Source organism: Cylas formicarius, unplaced genomic scaffold, assembly GCF_029955315.1.
Source record: "Cylas formicarius isolate icCylForm1 unplaced genomic scaffold, icCylForm1.1 PGA_scaffold_6__28_contigs__length_40554024, whole genome shotgun sequence".
NCBI lineage: Eukaryota > Metazoa > Arthropoda > Insecta > Coleoptera > Brentidae > Cylas > Cylas formicarius.
This window is the reverse complement of record NW_026844347.1, coordinates 27,003,039-27,029,114: the sequence shown is the minus strand read 5'-3', so window position 1 is coordinate 27,029,114 and position 26,076 is coordinate 27,003,039. Positions and strand designations below refer to the sequence as shown.

Below are 26,076 nucleotides of genomic sequence, written 5' to 3'. Positions count from 1 at the left end.
GGAATTTTGCCTTAGTAGTGAGGCAATTCTAATGTATTCACGGGATAAAAAGACAATTACCAACTTTTCCCAATTAAGATTCCGAAATCGAATGCTTCTCTCCAATGCAATAGGAAATAACTTCATGCCGTAATGAACATCTAATTGCCAATTGACTTCCGTTTAATGGGAAAAATAACGAATAAAACCGACGATGTACTTCCATGGCGTTTGGTATCGGGCACCTTAAAGAGGTTCGTTTTGAGGCTCTGTCACCTATTAAATTTCCATTTTGGCGCATGCAAATCCGATAGTTAACGAAATATGGATCGCACGTGCGGGAAGTAGAATTGATATACACGGTGTCGCAAATTAAACGTCAATATTATAACCATTTACTCTTTAAAGTTCTTATAAATTAGAATCTACAACTTCTTTGTGGATCGCACGTGCGGGAAGTAGAATTGATATACACGGTGTCGCAAATTAAACGTCAATATTATAACCATTTATTCTTTAAAGTTCTTATAAATTAGAATCTACAACTTCTTTGTTTTTAAGATCTTAAAATGAAGAGGCGTGAAAATTGCTGAGGTCGCGCTTTTTGTAAAATAAATAAAATAAAAAATAAAGCAAATAAAATTAAAAATGAAATAAAAAATAAAATTACATTATTTGTACCCTAATGTGTATAGTGAAAAGGTTATGAACTTGCTTATTTCTTTTATATTTTTTTTATTTATTCTTTCCAGAAAAAAAAACATTTTCGAATAACAACGCAATTACAACTAAATTAAATAAAATCAGTGTTAGAGAAAAAAAAAATTAAAAAAGAAAAAACTTCAAACCGGAAGGATATTGAGTTCCTATCTCTTTAACATTTTTGGGTATCGAGTCATTACTATTTATTACCACACAAGTTACCTTTCAAAAAAGTTCTAGAAAAATTCTTGAATATTCATTACTGTCTCAAACAAAAAACAAAATACTTGAACAAATTGGCACTACATTTAAAGTTAATAGAAACAGGCAAGAACATTTACTTCTCAGGATTGAGAATGTTAATTAATTCGTTAATGCACTTAAATTCCCTTTTCAAAAAAAGGTTTATTAATTAGTACAATTGCCAACGTTGCCTTTCACTTAACCACGATGACGTTTAGGTGTTGGTGGTTATTGGGCGTAATTTTTTGGAGAATTGAATTTGTGTTTAATTTTGCTGTAATCACTTTTATCCCACCCAGACTGCAAAACACATTCTATTGCTAAAAAAGCATACAAAAAGCCTTAGTTTATATTGCCATCCGGTTTGAGCGTTGACTTGTCTGGTCTCCATTGAGGAAAATGTCATTGAAACAACCTGCTAGGGCAAAACAACACTATTTTACAGTTTACCCTCAGCACGAGGTACAGTTGAACGTCAACATCATGGATTGTTTGAATACATCGATCATAATATGATCGTAATACCGCTCTACACATAAGATCAAAAAATATTTGTACATATAGGACAATCGCAAATTACCCAAATTACGTGAAGAAACTGCGATTTCTAACGCATAATTATGCGTAATAACTACTGCAATTGCATATATGTACAACATTTCTGAGTCATCTGATGCATGTTTATGCATTAAAGGAATTTAATATTCCATTCGAAGATTTTTTCAATCTATGAAAAATAATGTGTTATTATTATATAAATAGAATTCCATTTACTTAATAATAACGCGTTTTAAACAGGGCTTTCCTTTGGTTTTCTTTTTGTAACGAAACAATGCGCACAGGCGAGGAATTAAATGCTATGAAATTGACACTCATCGTCATAGAACCGTTCAGACTCAACGCCAATATTTTTGGTTAGTTTTGATTGGGTTTTATTCTTTATTCTCTAAAATTGGGAGTTTCCGTTACGTTACATGGACTAACCAAAACTAACCAAACGGTTATGAAAAGTTACAGAAATCAATTTTTAAGGGTGATATTGAAGACAGGAAAAAAGTATTTTGTTAGTTTAGATTACCTAGTCAGTATTATTATAATATGTGAAATAATAGGCATGTTGTGTTTCATTTATATTTCTTCCTTTTTTCCACTAAGTGTTTTTTTTTGTTTTAGTCAGTTTAAATATTGGGCGTTTTAAAAAATCGTTTCACCAATTCCTAATAAAATAGGAATAAAATATTATACGATTCCAGAAAAAAGTATATAGTTATAAAATGGGAAATTTCGTCCAGTTTCGCTCAATTTTGGTGTCTGTAATCTCAATCCACTTATCTGATATATTGTCCCTCATTATTTCTTTATAAGGGGAAATGAATGACAGGTTAATGACAGCTTAATGACAAAGTTAACCACGGTAGCACCGTTATACGTATATTTGTTTCGTTTAACACGCTGTTAATTACAGATTAGTAATAAAATTGCGACATTCACACCAAGGAAAAGATGTATCAGAAAAAGAAGCGACCGTATTGGACGCGCACAGGGATTTCCAAAAAAAGATTTGCTATACCTTCAGTAGCACCATATGGTAGATTACCACAAAGACACGAATTCGTATATGAATGGATATGAAAGGCTGTTTGATGAAATGATAATATATCTTCCCACTAGGTCAGTAACAGTTACGGATAACGAAAACCATCATTGATGACGTATAGAGAAGACTCCAAATGGTTATCCAATATAAAAACTCGTGACTCAAATGCTGTTTACGACACTAACGGTTTAAGATACCTAAACGAAATTTATAACACAGATACGTTGACACATTTCAAGTTCAAAATAAATTACAATATTTTTAACTGGTCTAAAAATAATCATTATTCCGTAAATTTTAATGAAAATTACTTAAAATAATTTATCAATTTGGTCAGCATTACTGGCCAAACCCTCAAATAACCCCAAACCCGATTTTTTTTAAAATTTTATTATTTATTTATTTAATTTAAAATTTTTGTCCAAAAAATTAATTACTATAAATTATAAAATTATAAATATCCTCATAAAAAAAGTTCTCGCCCAAAATAAAGGGTAATAAATAAAAAGCGACGCTTATCAACGAAATATTAATTAATTATATAATAATTATTATTAATTATCCCAAATAAATATTATTAGTGTTCCCTTGTTTGGTAAAGAAAAAATAAGACTTTCGGTACACTCAGCCGTAACTGAATGGAACGGATAAAACATATTCGAGAGTATTTTTTTAGCTGCTGAGCGACTGTTTAATGTAACGAAAACAACGCTGGCGACTGAGAATAAATTACGCCAAATTAAAAAAATATGCGGCGCCACAAACTATAATTTGCTCTCGTAAACCCAACGCCACAGCAAAACGTAAGGAAGGAAACAACTTTCGAAGACACATTTACGATATTCCGACAGGCGCCGAAGAAGCAGAATATCGTCATGGTCGTTGACGTTGGCCAAATATGGTGGGTTTCAGCGTGTCTTGAAGAACTTTCGCATTTTTTCGCATTTGGGCAATTGGGGGTACCTTATAAAAACCTCCACTGATTGGATATTTTCGGCAAATTTTAAACACTGATGATATTTTGAAGTTTGTTAGTTTTGTTAATGCTTGTTGTGTGGCAAAAATGTAACCAATGGTCGTAGAAAAAGTATGGTATGCAACAGTATAGTATGAAACTTGCAAAATGATGTAACCAGATTTTGAATATAGCAGGAGTCGTTCTAAGCCACGGGGGAAAATTGCAAAATTGGGAATTTTAAAAATTCGTCATATCTTCCGTAATAAGAAAAGAAGTTTTCATTTCAAAATAAAATAGAACATTTAAAATTTGAATTCAAAGTTTTGTTTTTCGGGACCGCTATCTCTCCATTCATGATGGTGCAACTCAAATTTTATTATTGCGAGGCTTTTAGTCTCAAAAATATTATCTTTTGGATTTTTCTAATACGGAGTTGTTATGTTTTTTTATTATTTTACATTTTCTGATATCTTTACCCTAACAATAAAATTATTATTTAGTATGAAACTTAACTTTAACTTACTCCGTAGAATTCTACTTTAGGTTTTCAAACTGACGACCGTAACAAACAATAAGATTATTACAAGAATATAAGAAAACATAAACTAATAAAAGTAGCAGGAACAATACGAAAATAAAATTTAAATTGAACCAAAGCAACAAAAACGGATAAAAATTATGTAAAAAAAATCGTTCTTTATTTAACATGGCAATGAAACGAAAATCTTTGAATTAAAGATTTAAGTGCGCCACTTTTATATCTGTTACACCCATTAGTTTAGTGAAAGCAGTATTCACGAAGTCTTTGCTTAAAGTTCAAAATACAAACATTTCTGCCGTTTACATACGCAAACCGAAAAATGTCCTCTACTCGCGCCGATGTCAAAGGGCGTATATAAATACGACAGTGGGCAGTCAAAAGCAAATTAAAACAAAAGACAGCACCACAACGTGGGCGCATGGACCGCATGCCTGCGCCCGGTATAGATGACTCAAGTCGTGGAACTTTTATTACAGTAAATGAAGCTCAGGAATTTCCGTTGGCGCTGGGAGAAATAGTGCCTGTTCTCTCTCCTATTACCTTTTAGATTCGCAATGGTTTTGAAAAGATAAGCGGAGACGTGAAGCACTGAAATCTTCCCGCAATAATTTGTTTTATACCGGGACTTTTAAGTGAATTGTCGATGGCCCAAAGTCCTCCAAGCAATACCTAGTGCAAAGGAGCGTCACCGACGGAAATAAAAGCGTAATGGACGGAACTAGAACTGACGAAATTGGGATCGTTTTTCCGATATTAACTATTCGGGTATAATATCTAAAATCTCCAATACCATACCTGTCAGTAAAACTTTGCTTAATTTTTTAAAACATAATTATTAATTATTAATTATTATTAATTTTTGGTTTTTTGCAAGTTATTGATGTGCAAAAATCAATCTACCATGTTTTTTGTGTCTCTTAAGAAACCATTTTGCAGGCACAATTCGATCCTCCTAAGTCTCAAGCACCGGTTCTGTACTATAATGGTAGGCACTTTTTTGAATAAAATGAAAGTTCAGAACTAGTTTCTGGTGTAATATATGCAAAATATAATGAAAATGCAATGCAATGGGAAAATGGATTTCGAAATATTGAAAAAATTGTTTAGAATGACATTTTGAAGCTCTATACGAAGTTTACGGAGAACCAAAAAAAGCTTTTTTTTTAAATTCTTCAAACGAACCGATCGATGATACCCGAAAATAATATTTGTAACAAGAATGTTCAGAAAATTATACGAATATGTAATGTAAAAAAACAATGATAGAAAGTGAGTGAGATTTTCTGGGTTAAAACTAAAAGCAAATCCAAATTTCACACGATCATTATGAATGTTTTGGCGCACTTATCCGCATATCCTCCTCAAGCATCCGTCCGAACTGTAACAGCTCTGTCGCACACTTACAATAATAATTGACCAATTATTATTAAACAATATGGCGTTGAAGGGCTATTTAATATAAATACGTCAAGATATGACTTTTGGACGTATCACAATTATTTCGAAAATCTTGCTACTTACATATATCAATATTCTACATCAATTTAAAGAATATTTAAAGTGATATTGAAAATGATAATATTTATTTACCTTTTAGAATTTTGATAGGTATAGGAGCAAAAACAATTAGAAGAAAAGAGTGGAAAATTGATAATAATATGACATTATACACCAAATGCGAAGTTGAGGTAACACTTTTTTACTTAACCTTCAATTGCAAATGTATTAATGATTTGTTATTTGTTAGTTATTAGTTAAGCCTGTACAATATAGAAATAAAGAACAGAAAAAAAATTAAAAAATAGTAGCAGTAGTAGTAATAAAATATAAGTAATAAAGTATACAATTAGATCAGGATGTTGCCATATGTTATAGTTAGAAACAGCAATATTGCATCATCCAAAATATTTTAGTTTTCAAAAAGAATCTCTTTTCAGTTCATTATCAACTTCTAGCCTATGATCGGCCATCAATCACCCGGCATTTAGTGGTCGTTATTAGGGAACTGTGTATATTAACTTACAGAAGGATAGTTTTCATATTATTTTTATTTGTAATAAATCACTGCCTTATAGAAAAAAACAATATTAAAAAAAAGGACACTTCTGTGAGAAGTTTTCTATATTTTTATAATCGACATACGATAGAGGTTGAGAACTGCAAAATAGGGACAGTTAAAAGTTAAAAATAAATTACGGAAACTGGCATTATATTTCTTCCGTACCCATTTTTTTTCCAATGATGCTTTCTAGCCTCTCGAACATTACGACGAGGAAAACATTGTTTCTTTTTCAAATAATGCATAGCCATCCATATAGGAAACGATAAAGTGGTGCAATTTACAATTACGCTCGCGACCGGGTGACTCATTATTTAAAAAAAAAGTGTTAAATTTAATGAGGTAAACTAACGTAATAATTATACGGATTTACCGTTACGCAATTATTCAGCGAGACCTTTGCAATTCAGATTTGATTGTTTCTGTTTGAAAAATAAATTAAAACCACTAATTACGAAGGTCGTGCCGAAGCGGACAATTTAACGCCATGTTTAAATAAAATGTTCGCGCAGATCGCGACGCAGTATCTGAATTCCTCATTTTAATTAGGTATTTCTTAGGTACCCGTAGGTAAGTCATTCAATGCGGCAAATATATAATAAATATTCCACACTAAAGTAAAATTTTATATTGCTAGGACTCTAAGCACTCAGTAGGCGTTGAATAGAAATGATCTAGCAACCACTGTTTGGACAGGGTAAAAGCGAAGAGAATTATTACAATAATTTTTGCTTTGGGAATTAAGTAAGAGTTATAATTAAAATGTAACAAGCGTTAATTATTAAGTGCTTACTTTTTAATATGATGAAAACGATAGATATTCTTTTACCGAACATACCAAAATTATTGATTACTTTTTATTATTTTTGTTTGTCTAGTTTAAACACTTACGCTAAATTTTCATATGTTCTAAATTAAAAAAAGATTTTTTATGTTCCGCAAATTTCCCTGTTTCAGGATTTACTATTCTGGTTATAGGAAATAAAATACAATTTTAGGCATAGTTGCGCTACGACTTTAAATTAATTTTTTAAAATGCAATATATCCGAAATTAAGTTATATGAAGTTATTTCTTTCACATAAAATTAGGCAAAAAACTGCAAAAAATAAGTGATTCGCACTGTATAATAATGATATTTGGAGTTTACGTATTTATTTGATCCAATAGATCCATTGTGTGTTTATTATGTTTAAAGATTGATTCACCCGGCAGTGTTTTTAGTTACCATCAATGCCAATACACATAAAATTGATACTTTATTCGATTTATTCTGAGGCTCGAATTTGATAAAAAATCGGTTCAAACAAAAATTACACAGCTAAGTTTGGGCACTAGATTGCATTTTTAAAATAAAAAATTTAATAATTTGAAGAATAGGTTACTATCTGCGGAATACTTATCAAACACCCTGTATATTTTACATATTTGAAAAGAGTTTAAGAAGATCTTTTCCACGAGGTCTCTGCCAGGCTCGTAAACAGTACAGCTCACTCTGGTGGTTACGCAATATTTCCATCGTGCAGCAGCAATTGAGAAATTCCATTTAGCACATTAACAATAATTACGTGCCTGTCAAATCAAATATTTATCGAAAATCTGTTATCTAATGCGTAATATATCAAACTTGGTCAAACGAACAAAGAACAAGCACAAACAAAAAATATTACGTATCGAAAATAATTGGTTCGCCATAACCTGTTGAACACCGGGCCACGTAATACTCGAAAAGCCAAATTTCGACACACGTGCCGTGACTCATTCTCTATGGAACCGAAAGTTACAACTCGCGAGTTAATTATATTGGTAAATTATTATTTGCAGTACTTAAGACAGTGGCGTATATTAACTTCCCATACCCCAAACAGGTATTTAACAGAGTCAAACTCAATGTTTCCTTAAATATTTTCACTTTGCAAACTTCGTTAACCACAACTCTAAAGAGATTACGCAATGGTCGTGGTGCTTACATTCAAATGGAATGAAAAGCTTGTATTTTTTAAAACTTATATAATGTGTTTTACTACCTAGAAATGCGCCCTTATAGTACTAACCAATATTACTAAATTAAGCTGGTCCTTTTCATTCATTCATTACAATAGAATGTGCTTCACAATTTGGAAGTGCTTCCAGCCATCAAATGCAATCTCATTTTCGAAATCGTAAAACGACAAAACTAGAATTCCAACAGCAACGCTGAGAATGTCCTAGCTACCAACTGATAAGAAAGTGTGTTTTAACAAATTATATATTAAGTAAGTATTAAGTAAACCATAAACGCTTCATTTGGAGCATTTAATTAATGTTGTCGGTATCCTTTCGATATATATTTAGTTATTTATTTGGTTATAAACCCTATAGGTATAATAAATAATGCAACAATAATATAACGACACTGTGACGCCAATGATTACAACGCACGGACGTGTAGAAGTTTCAAATTTCTAGGTCACGGTATGTTTCATTTACCAGTTTCTTGAACGATCAGTCCCATTTACGCGACACAATAACAGAAAAAGAAAGAAGAATTAAAAGATTTAGCCAGAATGTTTTAACCGCTGCCGCCTAATCCCGGATTGACATACAATCATACATTTCCATAATTTTCTAAATTTGATTTAGTGAGTACTACTTTGAAGTTATAAGGTACAGTATGGGATTGTTAATAATTATAGAAAATAAATTTGCAATAAAGTTAGCAAGAATACAATTTACAAAGTTATAAAAAATGAAACTAGTAGTGAAATTAAAAATAATCCATAAACACCTCATAATGACAAGTAATTGAATTGTGCATTTGGAATGTGATCTATACACACGAAGAGCTTCCCTGGATATAATTGACATTGTCAACCATACTCACCCCTACACGTAATCCCGTTGCAAATCTCACAATATCGAACAAATATTAAGATGAATTTGACGCAGATATAAGGCCCTATAGTGAGGAAAACAAAATGACTCAAACCCGGCGTATAATTGGAGAACGGGGGTGAATCACCCTAGATGCGTAAGGGATAATAACATCGATACTGTTCTTGAGGGTCGCCAATCTTGGTGCAATAAAACAGTTATGGGGGCCATCGGATTGTTTACGTTGCGACACGCGCCATGTAGGGTCGGTGTATATATATATATATATATATATATATATATATATATATTTATACTAACGCCTGTTAATGATTATGCATATACTTCTAACAATGAGATATTTTGAGTTTTGAATCCAAAATACGCACGCCACTGCAAAATAATCAAATTTATTTAATAAGACTCCATATGATATTAAATACAAAACGAAGAAACCTCTAACGGTATAATACGCATAGAAGAAAAGAAATGGAATTTGTATGTCGTATTCCTTAAGCCCGCGGCTTTTAAGTCCAATCTTAATCCGATATTTAAGTTCCACTACTCCCATCGTTATCTGAACAGATGTCTAACCAATCTGTACTTGAAGATAAACCTCGGTCTACTACAAATGTTTACGCTCCGAACATTTCGAAACAGTTATCTGATTTTTTCAGAGTCACATTACACAGATGGAAGGGATAATACAGACGTCCAACAGGAGAGAAGATTGAGTTAGAAAGCCTCAAAAAATAGTAATTGGATTTTCTTAATTGAAATGCAATCACAAATCAATTGGTGTTTCCAACATTTTATCAAAGTTTCTTGTGTAATTTTTTAAACATTTTATTGAAAACGATTTACAAGACAAATTTTTTCTTCCACTCCTAAGAAAATGATATTTTCGACCCCAGGAGAAAATGACCCTTTGCTAGAAAAAGAAATGGATTTTTTTTCTTCCTTGCAAGTAAAGAGGAAAGTTTTCCCTCCTCGCAAAGCAATAACACATTTTTTTCCGCAGCAGAGTTTCCTTGGCTATATTTTCATTTTGGCGGAAGATTAGTTTTAAATATTATTTTATTCATTCAAAGGACTTAATCTATTATAAATTGTATAAAAATTAACTGTACCGAATGACAAAAGAGAATAGGAACACAATTCTTATTAAATTTTGAAAATTGTACATTAGTGGATTGATCACAACAAATATTTACCGAGCAGACTGGGAACGGGAAAAATTTTAATTGAAACTTTTTGTTACCTCTCCAATGGCAAATAATGTAATGAACTAATATTATAAAAAACCGTAATTTTTTGCAACCTTTTAAAAACATATTTTTGGAAAACTGTTAAGAAATAAGCTTACAGTAAGGAAAAAACAGAACAAAATACTACATGGAAGACATTTTTGATTGATTTTGATGATATATATACCAACTTTTTTTCCATTTGTAAATCGATTGTTTGCCATGAATTAAAAAATCAATTTAAAAAACAGTGTACAAACTGTAAACATGCCGATGGACAAAAGCAACAGCAATGTAATATTTAAAAAAAAAGTATTTACTGATCTGGTTTTTTCCTTCCTGTGTGTTTTTTTAGTTGGTCCTGCTAAGAATAATCTCCTAAATCCAAAAATATAGTTTATGCCATTTAAAGCTACCGTCGTTTCTGACCGACTTCATTTGCATTTGCACATTTGGCCTACGCTACCCAAATTTCAAATCGCCGATCAAACAAACCATTTATAAGTTGTAGGGCGTGCGCACTTTCTTGTGTGACACTGTAAAACTATTTACAGTTATTGAAATTAATGGCGAAATTTGCAAAATTACTAAACAAAATGTATCCAAAGCTTCTTTCGAATAGAAGATAAAGAATATTGTTCCAAATCTTGAAATGATTACAAAACTTTGTAGGAAACATTTAATTCATGTCCATAGAGAAAAATTTAAAATTTTCGAAGGTTTTTGTTTGGACATATACTAACATTTTATTATTCATCAATAAAAAAATGTTTTCACGTACCACCACCCTCCCACACTATTATCGATTGTTGGAAACGGAATGCACGATGATGATAATCTCGAAAATGGGAAATGGCGGCGGGCGGCGGCCCGTTAGCTGTTTACGGACAGAATCGAGTAAATCACTCGCCGTCACTTCCGCGTCTCGGGCAAATTTTAATAGAAATTAAGTTTAATATAAAGCGCGAGATCCTCTTCGGTTCGGTTACCAGATCGGCCGATCGCCTCGTTTCTCAATTTATACAGGGTGTTCCGTCAGTTTTTCTGCCATAGAGCAACTGGAGATACTACAACAAATGTGGTGGCAAATGCAATGACAGCACCCGATAGCACTTCTTGGCGCTCTCTGACAACAAACAGCGGAAGGTTAAAAAAGTAACATTGAGATTTACTCCCCTTCGCAACGTATAGCAAAATCTAGCATTTTTAGAAAGAAAATTGTGAACAATAAACACTTGAATTGTAGTTGCAACGCATAAAATGTTCTTCTAGTCAAAATTAGCCGTTGAGAAATTTTAAAAATCCCTGGTATTTAACCATAAACCCCTGCGTTTCACAACTTTTCTTCTAATCATTAGTTTATTCTGTCAATGGTTATGAGTAAAACATTTTCAAAACTATTACAATTCAACTTCTTGATGAAATTTATATGCTGATCTGTAGCGGGCAAGTCATGCGACACCCTGTAAACCGGCAAAGGAAATTATTAAGGTGAACTCCCGCGAACAGTTTTCGTTATGGGCCCATCCAACCGATACAACCTCTACAGTGAAAGGATTCTACGAATTGCGATTTTCTCGCTTCGCTGGACAGTTTTTGTCGATTTTGGCATTACAGTTCTTATAAAAGTTCCTTACTTTGTGTTGCGATAAATTTCTGTTGCCGGTTTAAACTATCTCACTTCACAACATTTGAAAACATTAAATCAGTATAAAAAAAATCTTTTATCGCACTTTAACCAGAATTTTATAGTGATTTTTTTTTGTAAATCAATATTTTACTATTCTTAGAGAATGAAATAATTTAAAAGAAAATCCACAGGCGAAGTGCAGGTAGATCAAAAACCATTAACCCCGGAGCAACTACAAGTCGTACCTTGTATTCGAATATAATATGCATTTATTTGCCTCAAAATAAAAATAACAAAATTGGACACGGGCATAGAATGCGGAACAATAAGATAAATCATACAGTCCCGAGGCAGATAACGCATACCAATATATCAGAACAAATGGGTCAGGTGAAGCGGAGATTACCGTAACAAATTTATTCGTGTCAATTCGATATTAAACTCTAAACAAAAAATTCTCCAATCTTAATCGCTAGCGCTTCCTGAAAACTTTTTAATAAGGATATATTTTGTTGTTCGCACTTCAAGTAACCAACAGTTTGGAAAACATATTATACATTTTATATTTTGTTAGAGATAGGGAAATATTTTGCTGCATGCTTAGTTAACTTTCTAGTTCGTTTTGTTTCCAGTGCACTAAACGCAGTTTTATTAAAATATCAATAAAACCTAATGTGTAGGAACAAGAGGAACAGAAAGAAGTTGCGAAATTGAAGTATGAGTGGAAAAGTTATGGATGATTCATTCTCCATCAGAAATTAAGAAAAAAACGAGCAATTTATTATGTATCAAGAGAAAGAGTAAGAATTTGCATAATTTTTAAATCAATAATTAAATACAGCATATGACAAATTCTGTGACATAAGAACTATAATAAACTTATATTTTTTTAAAAAGTTGCCATAAAAGCTACAACAGCAGGTCGGATTTTTTAAATTTAAAATTTGTAGCTCCTTTACCATGGCAGGATTCTACAGGGAAGTGAAAAAGTCTAAGAGTTTGGACCCAATATTTTTGTAAAGATACACGGTATGTCAAATTCTAATAATATTTCCAGAAGCTATAGAAATTACGGATATTATTAAATTGAAGCCCAACGGCAGGTTTCCATGTGTAAGAATATTATGCCGAATGCCGTTGTGAAACTTCTAAAATTCAATGTAATTCCGGAGATATTCCATAAAACCAGTAGATTAAAAATGATTTTCTATTTGACCATTTAATATGCGGTCTATGCAAGCTTTGGTTAGCTTTTTGTTGTTTCATTTTGCTTCGGATTTCATGCAACTAGAAACTAACCAAAACTAACCAGATCTTAACCAATAAGCTTGGGTAGACCCAATACTCAGAGTTTTCTGGTTTTTTTTTTCCAGGTAGCACATTCTTTAATATATTTTCGGTACATTTGTATATAAAACAAATAAATATTTTAATACAAATATTAAAAAAATATATTATTATATTATTATTATTATTTAAAAAATTATTAAAATATATTATATTATAAATTATATATTAATTTCATTCCCATTGGCACTATAACACACAAGTTGGGATGTAGTGCGGTAGGACTTCGGTGTGGTATATCAAATATGGTTAGAAAGTTCCGAGGAATTAAAAAATGCCTTAATGTAGAGGGTATTTCATTTAAAATAAGAAAGTTGGTAAGTGTAGTATTTTAAGAGTGTGGGTGGGTCCAAACAATTTTTGTCTTAATTTTTTTTATGTTCTTTGCAAATTCTGAGAGAAGGTATTGGTATTGGGTATAGTGTTGCGACTGGTCAAATGACCACTTCTTAATTGACCGGTCAATTGACCGACAATTGACTAGTCAAAGTTGATCAAAATGTTGTACATAACAATTGTAGAGTGTTATCTATCATTATTTAATAATAATATGTGTTTTATAATAAATTTTTATGCGTTTGTGATGTCCAATTAACCTATAATCCTCTTCAAGGAATACCCGAATACGATACTTAGCAATTCGGGGAATCCCAATAAAAATATCCACTTCATTTAGTTCTCAGAACGACACGATAGCGACGTAAGGCACAATATAAATAAATACAAATGTTAAGTTTTGTAAAGACTTTTAGTAACGGTGGCAACACTGTATTAATAATTGGCGTCAAGTCGGCGTATGTACTATATAGTCTGCCGTAAGTTTTTTGAGCACTCCGCCGAGTGTCGGCAGAGCTAGTTAGTTATCGTTAAGCTGCTAACCTGTTACGATTCACCCTTACTTATATGGGAACACAAATTCATTTCAGGTTTAAGCTAGTAGTTTAATTCCTGATAAACAAATTAAGAAAAGGAGACTCGATTCAACAATAAATTTCATTGCATTTTTTTAATTATTTTGGTCAATTGACACACAAAAAAAATGACCGGTCGATTCCGCAACCCTAGTTTCATCCCCTACCTACTAGATACATCACCGTTTAATAAAGTTTTGTTGCAATGATATTTGGCAATACTTTTCAAAATGAAGGTACTTTAAAAAAGCAACACAATATCCTAAATGTATTCAGCGCCATTCGACATGTTGTCTATAGACTGTTAATAGAACGGTCTTCATAATTGCTTGGTTATTACATTGTCATTTACTGCCATGACTAATAAACACTAATATTATTATTAAATCGTGCTCGTATTTGGACGTTTGTCGTTATTGAAGGTTCCTGTAAGTACCTACAACGCGTCACTGTGTAATTCTCTTCGTGACGTTAGAAAAAGTATAGTAACTTCTTTCGACTATACTTTTTCTACGACCGTCAGGAAACAGATTTACTGCATGACGCGATGATACACAACAAATAAAAAAATAGTAGAACTTGACAAACCTCAGAGTTTTAATAATCTGTTGAAATATCCCATTACTCTAGTGTTTAATGAAGCTGACGCTTAAAAGTTACACGGGGCATAATTTTCTGAGTAGGGACTTGAAAAAACAAATTTTATTGCGACAAATACGGTGTCCCATTTTCTATAACCGGACGAACATTTTATATAAAGAAACTGCTCCGTTCTTTCTAATACGAGTATACAATAAAATTTCTACGAGCACGATTTTAAAGAAAAAACTTTAGTCATGTTCTATAAGTATCAATCATTTGACCCGAATATACCTCGGTAATGCAAGTAATACCCGGTTCAGTTCTGCGATGATTTCTACGAAACGAAAACACTTATCGACAAAACGGGGATTAGTCGACCACAGCATCCCGTAAGATCTCCGACATAGTATCACAAAGCGCCGCATCGTGCTGTGAAATGCCAAACGAATGGAGATGAAAACCATAATACTTTCTGTTACAATCAGAGCATTAATTTTTTTGTTACATTCTCGTCTAAGGTATACTGTTAGACCGAACACCATATATGGTCGGTCAATAAATTAACATCAACAAATTTGGTACTAACAAACGATTCGTACACGTCAATACTATAATGATTATTTTTGTAAAAGTGTCGCCATCACCATGCAACATGTCAAATACTCCCGGAGGATCCTCAGCAAATCTTTGGATTTTGAGATTCCGCGACTTTTCGCTGACCAAAAATTTATTTACTTGGATCTAGCACATCTGTGGCTAAAATATAACGCAAACATCATTCAAACCCGTGAAGGAAGCTGAAATATACGAAGCGGCGCGCGACGGTGCGTAACGAAGATCATGTTTTAAAGTACCACTTTCCCCACGCTTTAGTGAAAAAAAAAACACTCTATTTTTCTATCTGGCTAATTCTCAAAACCAGTATTTTAAGCACATTTTGGAAAAAAATAAAACAAAAACTTGCGATTTACAACCGATTATTTAGTTCTATTTTGCGTTCAATTATTGAGAATGATGATTTTCTAAATTGGTATTTTTTGCGTCACAATTTTTTTATAGCAAAAGTACAAAAATAAAACAAAACAAAAAAATATTAGAGTGTAAAGTTGACTGATTTGAAAATAATGAGCGAATGAATAAAAAGAAAACCGGAAGGAATAAAAACGGGAAATAATCGAAACATTTCAAGTTTGTTGTCTAAATTGCCTGTTAAATGTATAGTATAGTATGCAACAAGTGCGGTAAACGGCATTTGACTCCGCTGAGCTCCGCTCGTGTCAAATAAACGAGTGACTTAAAAAGTTTACCGAACGTGTTGCATACTATACTTTTTCTACGACCATTAGTTTTTGGGTACACTTTCGCAAAACACGAAAACATTCACTGACATGACCGTCAGAATTGAAAAGCGTCAAAATTCAAGGCGTAGGAAATATCTCCGAAAACATCCGATTGCTTCCAAACCCGCTGCGGTAAAATCCCGGAAATGTCCGAAGTGGCTCAGATCGGTGGGAAACGAAACTGACGTGGTAAAGCAATCGGATGTTTTCGGAGATTTGACCGCACGGGTTTAATTTTACGTTTGTCAATCTGATGGTCATGTCAATTTCACCCAAAAACGAATACACAGAGAAATGTTATGCAATATATCAGAAAATTTAAGTACTACGTGCTATAAGCTACAATTAAAAACTAGTGAACTAGTCGGTAGGTAAAGTGACATTTATAATTTAAGTTTCCCACAGAAATTTTACATACCGTTCGCATGAACTTTAGTGGTTTTCACAGTTTTTATATTAATGTCTTGCAAAGACCAATTGTACGATCTTCAAATATCCATGTCTCATCAGTACAAACAAAACAAAATTGAAGGTTAGGACCTGATTTTTTTGGCTTATACGATACGATTATTAAGCACTCGCTCCGCTCGTATCAAAGAAACTCGTGAGTCAAATGCCGTTTACCGTACTTGTCGCATAATATACTATTTCCATCTTTGATGTTTTTTTGAAGCGTTAACGCAATTATAGGTACGATTCACAGAAGGGACCGTGATATAGTTAATTGTAATAATTACCGTGTATAGACACAACTATTCAACGGTTTACTGCAAAGCGATGTAATTTAAAAACTTTCCCGACTTCAAAAATTTTCCACTCGACCTGGGGCATGTTGTAATTAAGAACGGCCAATTGAAAACAAATCAGAAAACTTCGAAACTATTAAGCACACAAAGACGCTAATCATAATTTTTCAATGGCTGCAAATAGACCAACAATGTTGCAAGTAAATTTAATGATGGTCTCTCGGGTTAAGTCATCCGTGTTGTTTGCGTCGATGGAATTGGCCACGGTCGTTTTAGATGTATTTAATGAAGGCCAAGTGCAAATTCCTATGCCTTCCTATGCGCTATAAAAGTAAAACAAAATTATTTTGTTAATATAAAATAAAACAGAAAATAAATTTAAAGAACAAAGAATGAACTTCTGACTTACGCTTGTTCGTTGTGCACCATGTTCCAGAGAGGATCAGGAAATATTAATTATTATAATAATGGTAATAAAATAGTACATTATACAACAAGTTTGACATTTGAGTCGAGAGTTTTGTTTGGGTTAGTGACTGAAAAAAATTACTAACTTGGTGCATACTATACTTTATTAATTAGTGTTTTTCGGTACACTTGAGTGAGTAACATCTCGGAAAACATGAAATGCCTCAAATGCAAATATGCCTCGCAGTCATAGGTAACAATCCGTATATAATTTGGTATTTTAGAAAAGAAAGAAATATTTAAAAATATTTCAATTGAAATTAATTTAAGACGTCCGCTTTGTTACCCACAGTCGCGAACCAGATTCCCGATACTTTAGTCATGAGTTTGGGAGCGATCGGATGTTTTAGGTACAGACTTTGACGTTTTGCGGTTCACGTCACTCAGCAAAAATGTATCCAAAAACTTGTGATTTTTATGTTTCCATGAAAAAGGAAGGCTTCCAATAATGTGTTTCAAGAATATATTCAGAACTTTCCGAAGGGGTTCTCATAGGACGTTACTGCTTCGTTGTTTTTGACAGATATTTTCCAAATACGCATATCGTACGTTGTAGATTTCATCTCAGCCATTTAGAATATACCGTAGGTTTTGACAATAACAATGAACCGTATTCAAAATATCTATAGCAAACGCATATGGACTCCTCAGGAGCAGATACTTATTAGACGTTTTATAACTTTGGGATAGTGTGTTAATACGCTCCGAGATTTGATTCCCATCACAATATCAGTACTTTGATCAAATGTAGAAAATGCAGAAAAAAGAAATAGTGATTCTCAGCACTGTAGTATAGTAGGTCTTCTTTAGTTTACTGCTGCTACAAGAAACTTAAGCTCGCGCCGTACGGTTTTCCGTTCTGAAATCCTACTCCCACCGCTTGTCGCAAGCTCTCGCTTTTCGGTTTCCATTTCCGTTAGTAAGACTTCTATTTTGTCGGTTACATAAGGCTTAAACTCCCGGTGGTAGGCAGATATGAAATGACACCGTGTAAATTATCTTGCTGCTATACTATTATTTTCATAATAGCCTCTCGTTTTTGGGAGTAAGAGAAATATTTTGTGCCTTGTTAAATAAAAGAAGCAGGGTAAAACGTCAGGAAGGGGAGTGGTTTGTCAAAAGTAATATACTTTTGACCTCACTTTCATAATACTCAAATATTTAACATGCTTTTCGATGATATCCAAAATATCCGACTTTTTCAACTCTTAATTAAATTCAACAAAAGTGAACACGAAAAAGTTTCTTTGAAAAAATTTACAACTTGGAAGCATACATGCCTGATGCTGCCAATGAGAGCGAAAAAAGTAACCGTCATATCAGTATTTGATACCTATTTAATGTTCAATTTTAGTAACAGCAGATCTACTTAAAATTTAAACGCGAAATAAATATTTGTTAAGTTGTTGTTTGCTGCAAAAAAAATAACGCCAATTTAAACCGGTTCAAATCGCGATATTTTATGTACCGATCGTGAGAAAATTATCTTCATTGAGAACACACCGAGCTAGGAAATAACAGGAACTCGTAAATATCTACAGTTACCTGCGCAAAAATCAATCAAAATGTAATTAGGTAGAAACCACGTCTCTAACAGAATCGTATCGCCATTACGTAGAAAATACTAAAACTGTTGGCATTGCAATATTTTTTTCGATGAGAACGAAGTGATACTTTATAATTAAATCAAAATCGCCAAAGGCTAGTATAAGAAACTCATTTGGGAGTTGATTAAAACCGATTGATTGGAAAATATAAGATTATATTAAAATCAGATTTGCTTAATTCACACAACAAACATCAACTTTAATTTTTAAAATCACTGTTTTCAGGATTCTCCGAACAAGTACGCTTATACCACTGTTATATTATACGGGCAAGCTTAATTAACCATGCAATGGTCGATACGTTATTGTAAATACCACTTTAATAAAGAAAAAAAAACGGTTGTCTAATTCACCTAATCGCTCAAAGCATGACAATACACTTTTTAAAATAAAAAAAAAGAAAACGGAAGCAAAAATGTGTAGTGAGATTTTATCTTTTAAATCAGTGCAGGACGTAATAAAACCAATTTTGAAATTTCTCAAGAAATATGGTTATAACTTTCTAAGTATATAAATGTTTAACTGTTCCCAACTTTACCAACTTTACACTGTTTGCTTGCGTTGCTTAAAATAAAATAAAATAGAGGATTTATCCAAAGAAATAACAACTTTTTTTGCGTCTTTTATTACCATTAGAAGTGTTGATGTTCTTTTTTATATTCATCTTTTTATTAAACAATTCATTCGATAAACATCGTATACTACAGTCGTTTTGATTTATTAGGAACGAAATCTACCTTTTGCTGCAGCTAATTTATATCGGTACATTTTTCCCGAACCTTCCGATATTCTCTTTCGAAAAAACATCGACAATGTTCATCCAATTTTATGATTAATATCTTCCACGAAGGGTGAAACTAAACCAATCCGGTAATCAGTCAGTGTCGTTGCACCCCTGTGGCGATCGGTCATTCTCGCATCCTGGGTCACGCGGATTAGACAAATTAACGCCACAAAGAGACCGAATAAGTGATGGTAGTTTAATCTTCCAAAACTCTATAATTGACAAAAAGAAAACGAGTAGGCATTTTTAACACTTCTATTAAGTTGTTAAATGTAGAATTTACAATGCAATTAGCACGTTACCATACTATACGAAGCGGATAGCACCGGCATTTTAAGTGAGAGTGGGTAACGTGAGAGCAAGAAAGAAAAAACGCGGTATACATGTTGCCGTTCGTGGGCTATAACTCCTCCAATCGCAAATTCAATAGCCATTTAATTATGGGCCCGTGATGTCGATCTTCCCACGCGAAACTAACCTACAATAAGCACGAGCTGTATACATTTATATATAGGAACTGCTAGCTATCATTTTAAATTTATTTGCAGACGTAAAATATGTACACTTAAATTGATGATGAGAAACCGTTTTTTTTAATGAGTGAAAGCAATCTATTCTACTTTTTGGACTAAATTTCCTCAGATACCCGAAGTAGAGTCGGTGCAGTCGGCGAGGCAAATATTCGTTAAAAATGCATGTACAGTCAGATTATTGCATAGCTTTTTGAGTTATGTTCATTTGACTGCCACCGAAACTGGCGTCACGTTTAAAATTTTAGCACCCTAAATATATTTTATTTTACCATTTTCGTTTAGTTTTTAAATTGTTTGAGTATAAAAACATAAAATAGCTATTTTCGTAAAGCCGATCCCGAACCTATTCGATGCGCATGCTCGTCACGGTACTAATTCAGTATAAATGGAGGCCGCGAACGTACTGCGGGATTTTACGAATAAGACGGCTTAGAAAAATGATTATTATGCCCACATTAGTTTTAGCTTTGAAATGAGTTGAAGAAGTATTGAACAATGTTACCTATCGGATGCATATAAATTACACATGTCCACAGTGATTTTGATGTTTGAAATCTGTTTGATTATTGGTATTTTTTTGGGGAGGTCATTTTTCCAAAAAATGCCATATTTCTGCTCTATCACGTCATCTTTTTTATAGCGCTCAATACCTTAAAAATGTTATTTTATTAATATATATCCCTATGACATGAATATGTATGTTTGTTCCATGTTAGGCATGATTTTTACGAAATTAAATGTGATTTGGCAACACTGGATGATATTGGCTTTCTCAGAGTTGTTGGTTGGCGCAGAAGCGTCAATACAGCGTTGTAACCTGCTTATGCGCAGTTTGGTTGTATTGGTGGTCGTGCTACAGTGTTCGCGGCTGTTGTATTCGTTGTTCCGTATTTCTAATATAATAATAATTAAGAAACTGGCAAAAAGGTAGGGGAAGAAATTTTTACGCGGCCTTAGAATCACAGTGATGATTGTTATTTTTGTTCGTGTAATTTTCAAGGATTCGACAGAAAAAATAAGAAACAAATTGTGTATCCCAATCTTGGCTCTGCTATTCGACCAGTTCCTCATGGACTAAATGTACCGATACCTACCGCCCCAAGAGAACTAGAAAACGTCATATCATCAGGCAGAGGAATCTAGTTCCGACCCAATGTTTATGTGTTTAATACGAGCGAATTAAATAGAGATTTGCACCTTCCAAAGGATGCATCCGAATTGAGTGTCCAGACTTCGTGCAAACATTTACTGACATCTGGCGTTACATCAAGCTTTTACCGGGATCGCGAAAAATAGTTTTGTCAATATTTTATTTAGGAAGGACCGCTAGTGTATTGCAACAATATTCCTGACTTAGTTTAACTAGGATTCTACTGTTTTACTGAATAAAAAAATAGATTATTTCAGAAACATCGTTTTTTTTTCTTCAATATTTGCAAAAAAACACCTTACGTGATACAAATAAATGCATAGAATTTTTGAAATAAGTCTACCAAAATTATATAAAATCAGTCAAAAAGTTAAATTTTGTAAACCTTGTTAGTTTTGCCGCTTTTTCGAAATTTTTAATATTGCCATATTCTTGGATTTATTTCGAAATTACAAGAGGCAGGTCAAGTTTACCGTTATACATTTAACTATTATTCTTGTCTTGCCCTTATTTTAGTCCAATGTATATGTAATTAATACGTAGCTATTCCGAATATGTGATCCTTTCCGCGAAAATTGCAATTATGAGCTATTATAACTTCAAAGGGTTTCAGGAGACGATTTCAAATTTATAATTCATCAATGATTTATTCACCTCTGCTTTCGAAACTTTCTACATAGAATTCATTTTTACTTGTTTAGCCGCAAACTACTTATATATAATCACAAAAAAAATGGAAAAAGAAAAGTCATCAATAGCTAGTGTTGTGACTGGTCAATTGACCACTTCCTAATAGACTAGTCAAAAAATGTTTTAAAGAACGTCTTGCAATTGTAGAGTGTTATTTATTATTATTTAATAATAATAAGTATTTTATAATAAATTATTATGCGTTTGTGATGTCCAATTTACCTATAACCCTCTTCAAGCAATATCCGAATACGATATTTAGCCATTCGGGGAATCCCAATAACAAAATCGACTCCATTTGGTCCCCAGAACGACGCGACGGCGACGTAACGCACAATATATATACAATTAACACAAAAAAAATTGAGCGGTCACCCCCAACCCTATCAATAGCCACACATGACATGAGTTGGTGATGTCTCCAAATTTCAGAATATTGTGATCCGCGTGACAAAACATTGTGAAAATTGTATATTATGCAAGAAGTTTGTTAAACAACACTTTAGTCATGAGTGTGTTTTAGCATGAGCAGAGCGAGACTGAAGACTGACGATATATTTTTTGCAAAACAGCAGAAATACATTCACTGAGTAAAGTATGAGGTGCTCCCAGAATTAACAAACGTCAAAAGACCATGGCTAAAGTCAACTCAAAATATCCGCTCGCTCCCAAACCCAACCCGTGACTAGAACGTTGAGAACTTTTGAAATGGCTGGCGACCGTAGGTAAAGTGGTCTATACACATGCAGGCAAGTGTTAAGACTTGCATGTACAGGTCGAGACACGCGAGTAAGTGCGAATGTGTATGGGTTAAAACTCAAGGCGCGTTCAGTTCCAAGCGCGGCTCCAAGCGAATCAGATTGTGTCTCATTTTTAGAGCAAGTGCGAAGACCAACTTCATTTTTCGCACAGCAGCAGGCCCCACCAACTAGTGAACCTCGAGGTTTACCGGAATAGTGTGTGGCCGCAATTCGTTTCGCACTTGCTCGCGAATTTACCTGGACACACTTGCGCGCGGACTTGCCTGCATAACGAAAGTGAACTTAAGTGACACTTTCGTCGATTTTGTCAAAATATTATTTATAACCTAATGTTCCGATATTAAATAAATTTATTCCGCCTAATTATACCTTTGATCTTTATACAATAATTTAGAAAAAAAAAATTAGCTCTCCCGGGTCCGTACCCGAACTTAACTTTTATAACCCGCATGATAAATAAAATAGGAGTATTTTAACTTTATATTTGGCGTTTTCTCAAAGCAGACACTTAAAATAATTATACTATTATAGATTGAATCTTTCTGTTGATAACTTTGTGCTTTTAAATGGCAAGTGATCATTTCTAACAATATTTTTTTTAATGTCGAATGAGGCCCGCTCCCCTTGCGGGCAACCAAGGTCAAAATGATAGCTCCTTTTAGTTAATTAAAATCGCTAAATTAAGAGCTCCTTATTTACGACTTATCGATCCAATTAAAAACTTAATGCACGCCGATAGTCCAATAATTTTCAATTGAAAATAGTAATCGCCGTTAAATTGCTTAAACTGACGTACACGGTGTGTCAAAAACCTGCAGGTGAATTTATACTCATGATCTTGGGAGAGCAGTTTTATGATCTAGAGATAAAATTCACTATAGAACCTCAAATAAGATAGGATAGATTACGCTTTACAAAATTTGACCTAAGAGAAAAAAAATTGTTGTAAAGGGATTTTCACTCAACCCGATTCTTCTATAATTTGCTATGTGGAATGTATAGAAAAATATTATGAATTATAGAGAGACCTTATTATTAAATAGAGGTGTAAAAGCATCAGCTAGATCTCCCGAATATAAAACTCCAATTTCGTAGGTATCACGCAAATCTTTTAAGAGAGCAAATTTGTTATACTGGTTACTTTGGAACGTAGGAAATTTCCCTTGAATCATTTGTCAAAATATCGAAAACCGATGTGGCTGCGATAGAAAAATAATTTAAAACAAACGATTTTCATTTGACGGTCTAAAAAGCATACTTACCGAAGTGCACAGTCGCTCGATTATTAAAGTGGTTAATAACTATAATTTGGTTCAACTCAACCATGCATCGCGCGTAAACTATTCATTAACGGGGGGGAAATTTCTACTGCTTTTTCTTCTGTAAAGACTGATAACATTCAACAAGTTAAAATCCCAAACTTTATAAAAAAATATGGACGGAGTAATGTTGTAAAATGTTTATGTGTCGTTACTTTACCAAAAAAAAGATACTTTGAATACTCCCCATGCCCATGCGAAGCCTACCAGAAACAGAAAATTTTACCGCATCTGGTCTTTTCTTTATATGAACGCATTTTTAAACGGGTTTCAAAGAAAAAATACACGAATAAAATACACAAGTGAAACAAGTAAAAGTAATAACAGGCTTACAAATATCAATATCATTGTTAATGGACTAACCTGAATCTTCAGCGAGCATATCATACACTTGTTGTGCAGCAGCATCTTCGGAGGTAAAATCCCAAAGACCATCGCAGGCTATTATTAAAAAGTCCTCGCCTCCATCTAATGAGATTTCCCTGACGTCTGGTATGGCGATTACAAAAGGTTTGTGGTTAGCATCACCTTTAAGTCGAAAAACACAAGATAGTAAAGCAATGAAATTACAACTTTAATCCGGCGGATCCGCCAGAATAGAAATGATTATTGTCTTCTGGTGTAGGTTCTGAATATCAGAGAAAAATGATAACCATTTCACAGATAGAAATGTAATTACCAAAATGCATTAAGATTAAAAACAAAAAATTAATAGCAAAAAGGTTTCGCCACTTAATAATGGTCTTAGTATCTATAGAACATTCCCCATAACCTTATCCCGATCAAGACAAAATTACAATCATAAGGCAAATGCACAAATTTGGCAATTTCAAAACTTATTAATTAACAAGTTTAAGACTCTAAAACTCTAATGAGAGTTTTAATTTTTGTTTTAATTATTATTCATTTTAATCCAGTTTTTAGGCTTGTGAAATAGACAGTTTTTTAAAGCACAACAACGGCTTAAGACTCTTCACATTGTCAAATAACGAAATGCATTAGTTGGAATTATATTCCGTTCTGTCGGCAAAAGAGTAGAAAGATGAGTGGAGTTCCATTCATAATTTCTACATCGTGGTTGTGTTCAAAAATAAATAATTTAGTTTTTTTTTTATTTTATTTAGAAAGTACAGCGTAAACATGACAATAATTTTTTGGGAAAGTACTTGAATATAATGTAATAGGCTAATATTGCCCCAATTTAAAATATTAATTCCATTGCGTTTTTAAAATTTGAATTAACAGGAAAGTTTTGCTGGTTTTTCATCTTGAAAAGAAAAACACATAGTAAAAATGGAAAAAGACAACAAAATATTGTACTGTTAGCTGATTAATATGCAAAAAAAAAATAAAAATGATTTTCTTGACTTTGATTGTAAAATTTAAATATGCTCTTATGATTTATAAAGGAGCAATGACATCGTTATACGCAGTAGTTATTTAGTTGGGAATACGTTATAAATGAATTTAGGGCAAAGTGATGGAGATGGCTATCATAGTTAGGATAATTTTTTTGCAGTTGCATTTAAGAAAATAAAGTTTTCTTGCAAACTATAAAATAAAAAAGAGTGCACAAATTGTTTTTATGTATATTGCTGTTTACCTATAGCTCTGGATACAGCAAGCTGTCCGCTTACTCTCCACACTCCATACCACATCATACATGATCCTCCAGCTTTCATTATGCGGTCTCGTTCATCCTAAACCAAAACGCTATTCATAGATACTACGTCAAACAACATATTAAAGTCCTAGAAAATGGCGACCCTATATGAACAACCATTGCACCTCAGATTAAAACAAAATTTTGCTGCGGGAATGAAATTTTCTTAGATGTACCTGTCTATTGGGTTTATGAGGATTTACGCATTGCATCACTCGGCCTTGGTTGACAAGCAAAGCCTGAGAATCCCCAGCCCATGCAATGTACAAAACTTTTTCTTTAGGTCTTAGTAAGGCAACAACGGCTGTAGTTCCACTGCTTAATTTCTGCCAAAAGTTCAAATGTTAAAGTTGAAATTTAAAAAAAT

The 26,076-nt window shown here is 33.1% G+C and overlaps 1 protein-coding gene across 1 annotated transcript in view; it reads right to left on the bottom strand.

The window, feature by feature from the left end:
• Positions 1-26,076, bottom strand: part of LOC132703495 (nascent polypeptide-associated complex subunit alpha, muscle-specific form-like) — a 122,286-nt gene that overhangs the window by 89,047 nt on the left and 7,163 nt on the right. The window contains exons 5-7 of the mRNA XM_060672794.1: positions 25,886-26,035; positions 25,650-25,746; positions 24,410-24,574 (exon numbers count right to left, since the gene is read on the bottom strand). Coding sequence (XP_060528777.1) covers positions 24,410-24,574; positions 25,650-25,746; positions 25,886-26,035 — 412 coding nt within the window. The remainder of the gene's footprint in view (positions 1-24,409; positions 24,575-25,649; positions 25,747-25,885; positions 26,036-26,076) is intronic.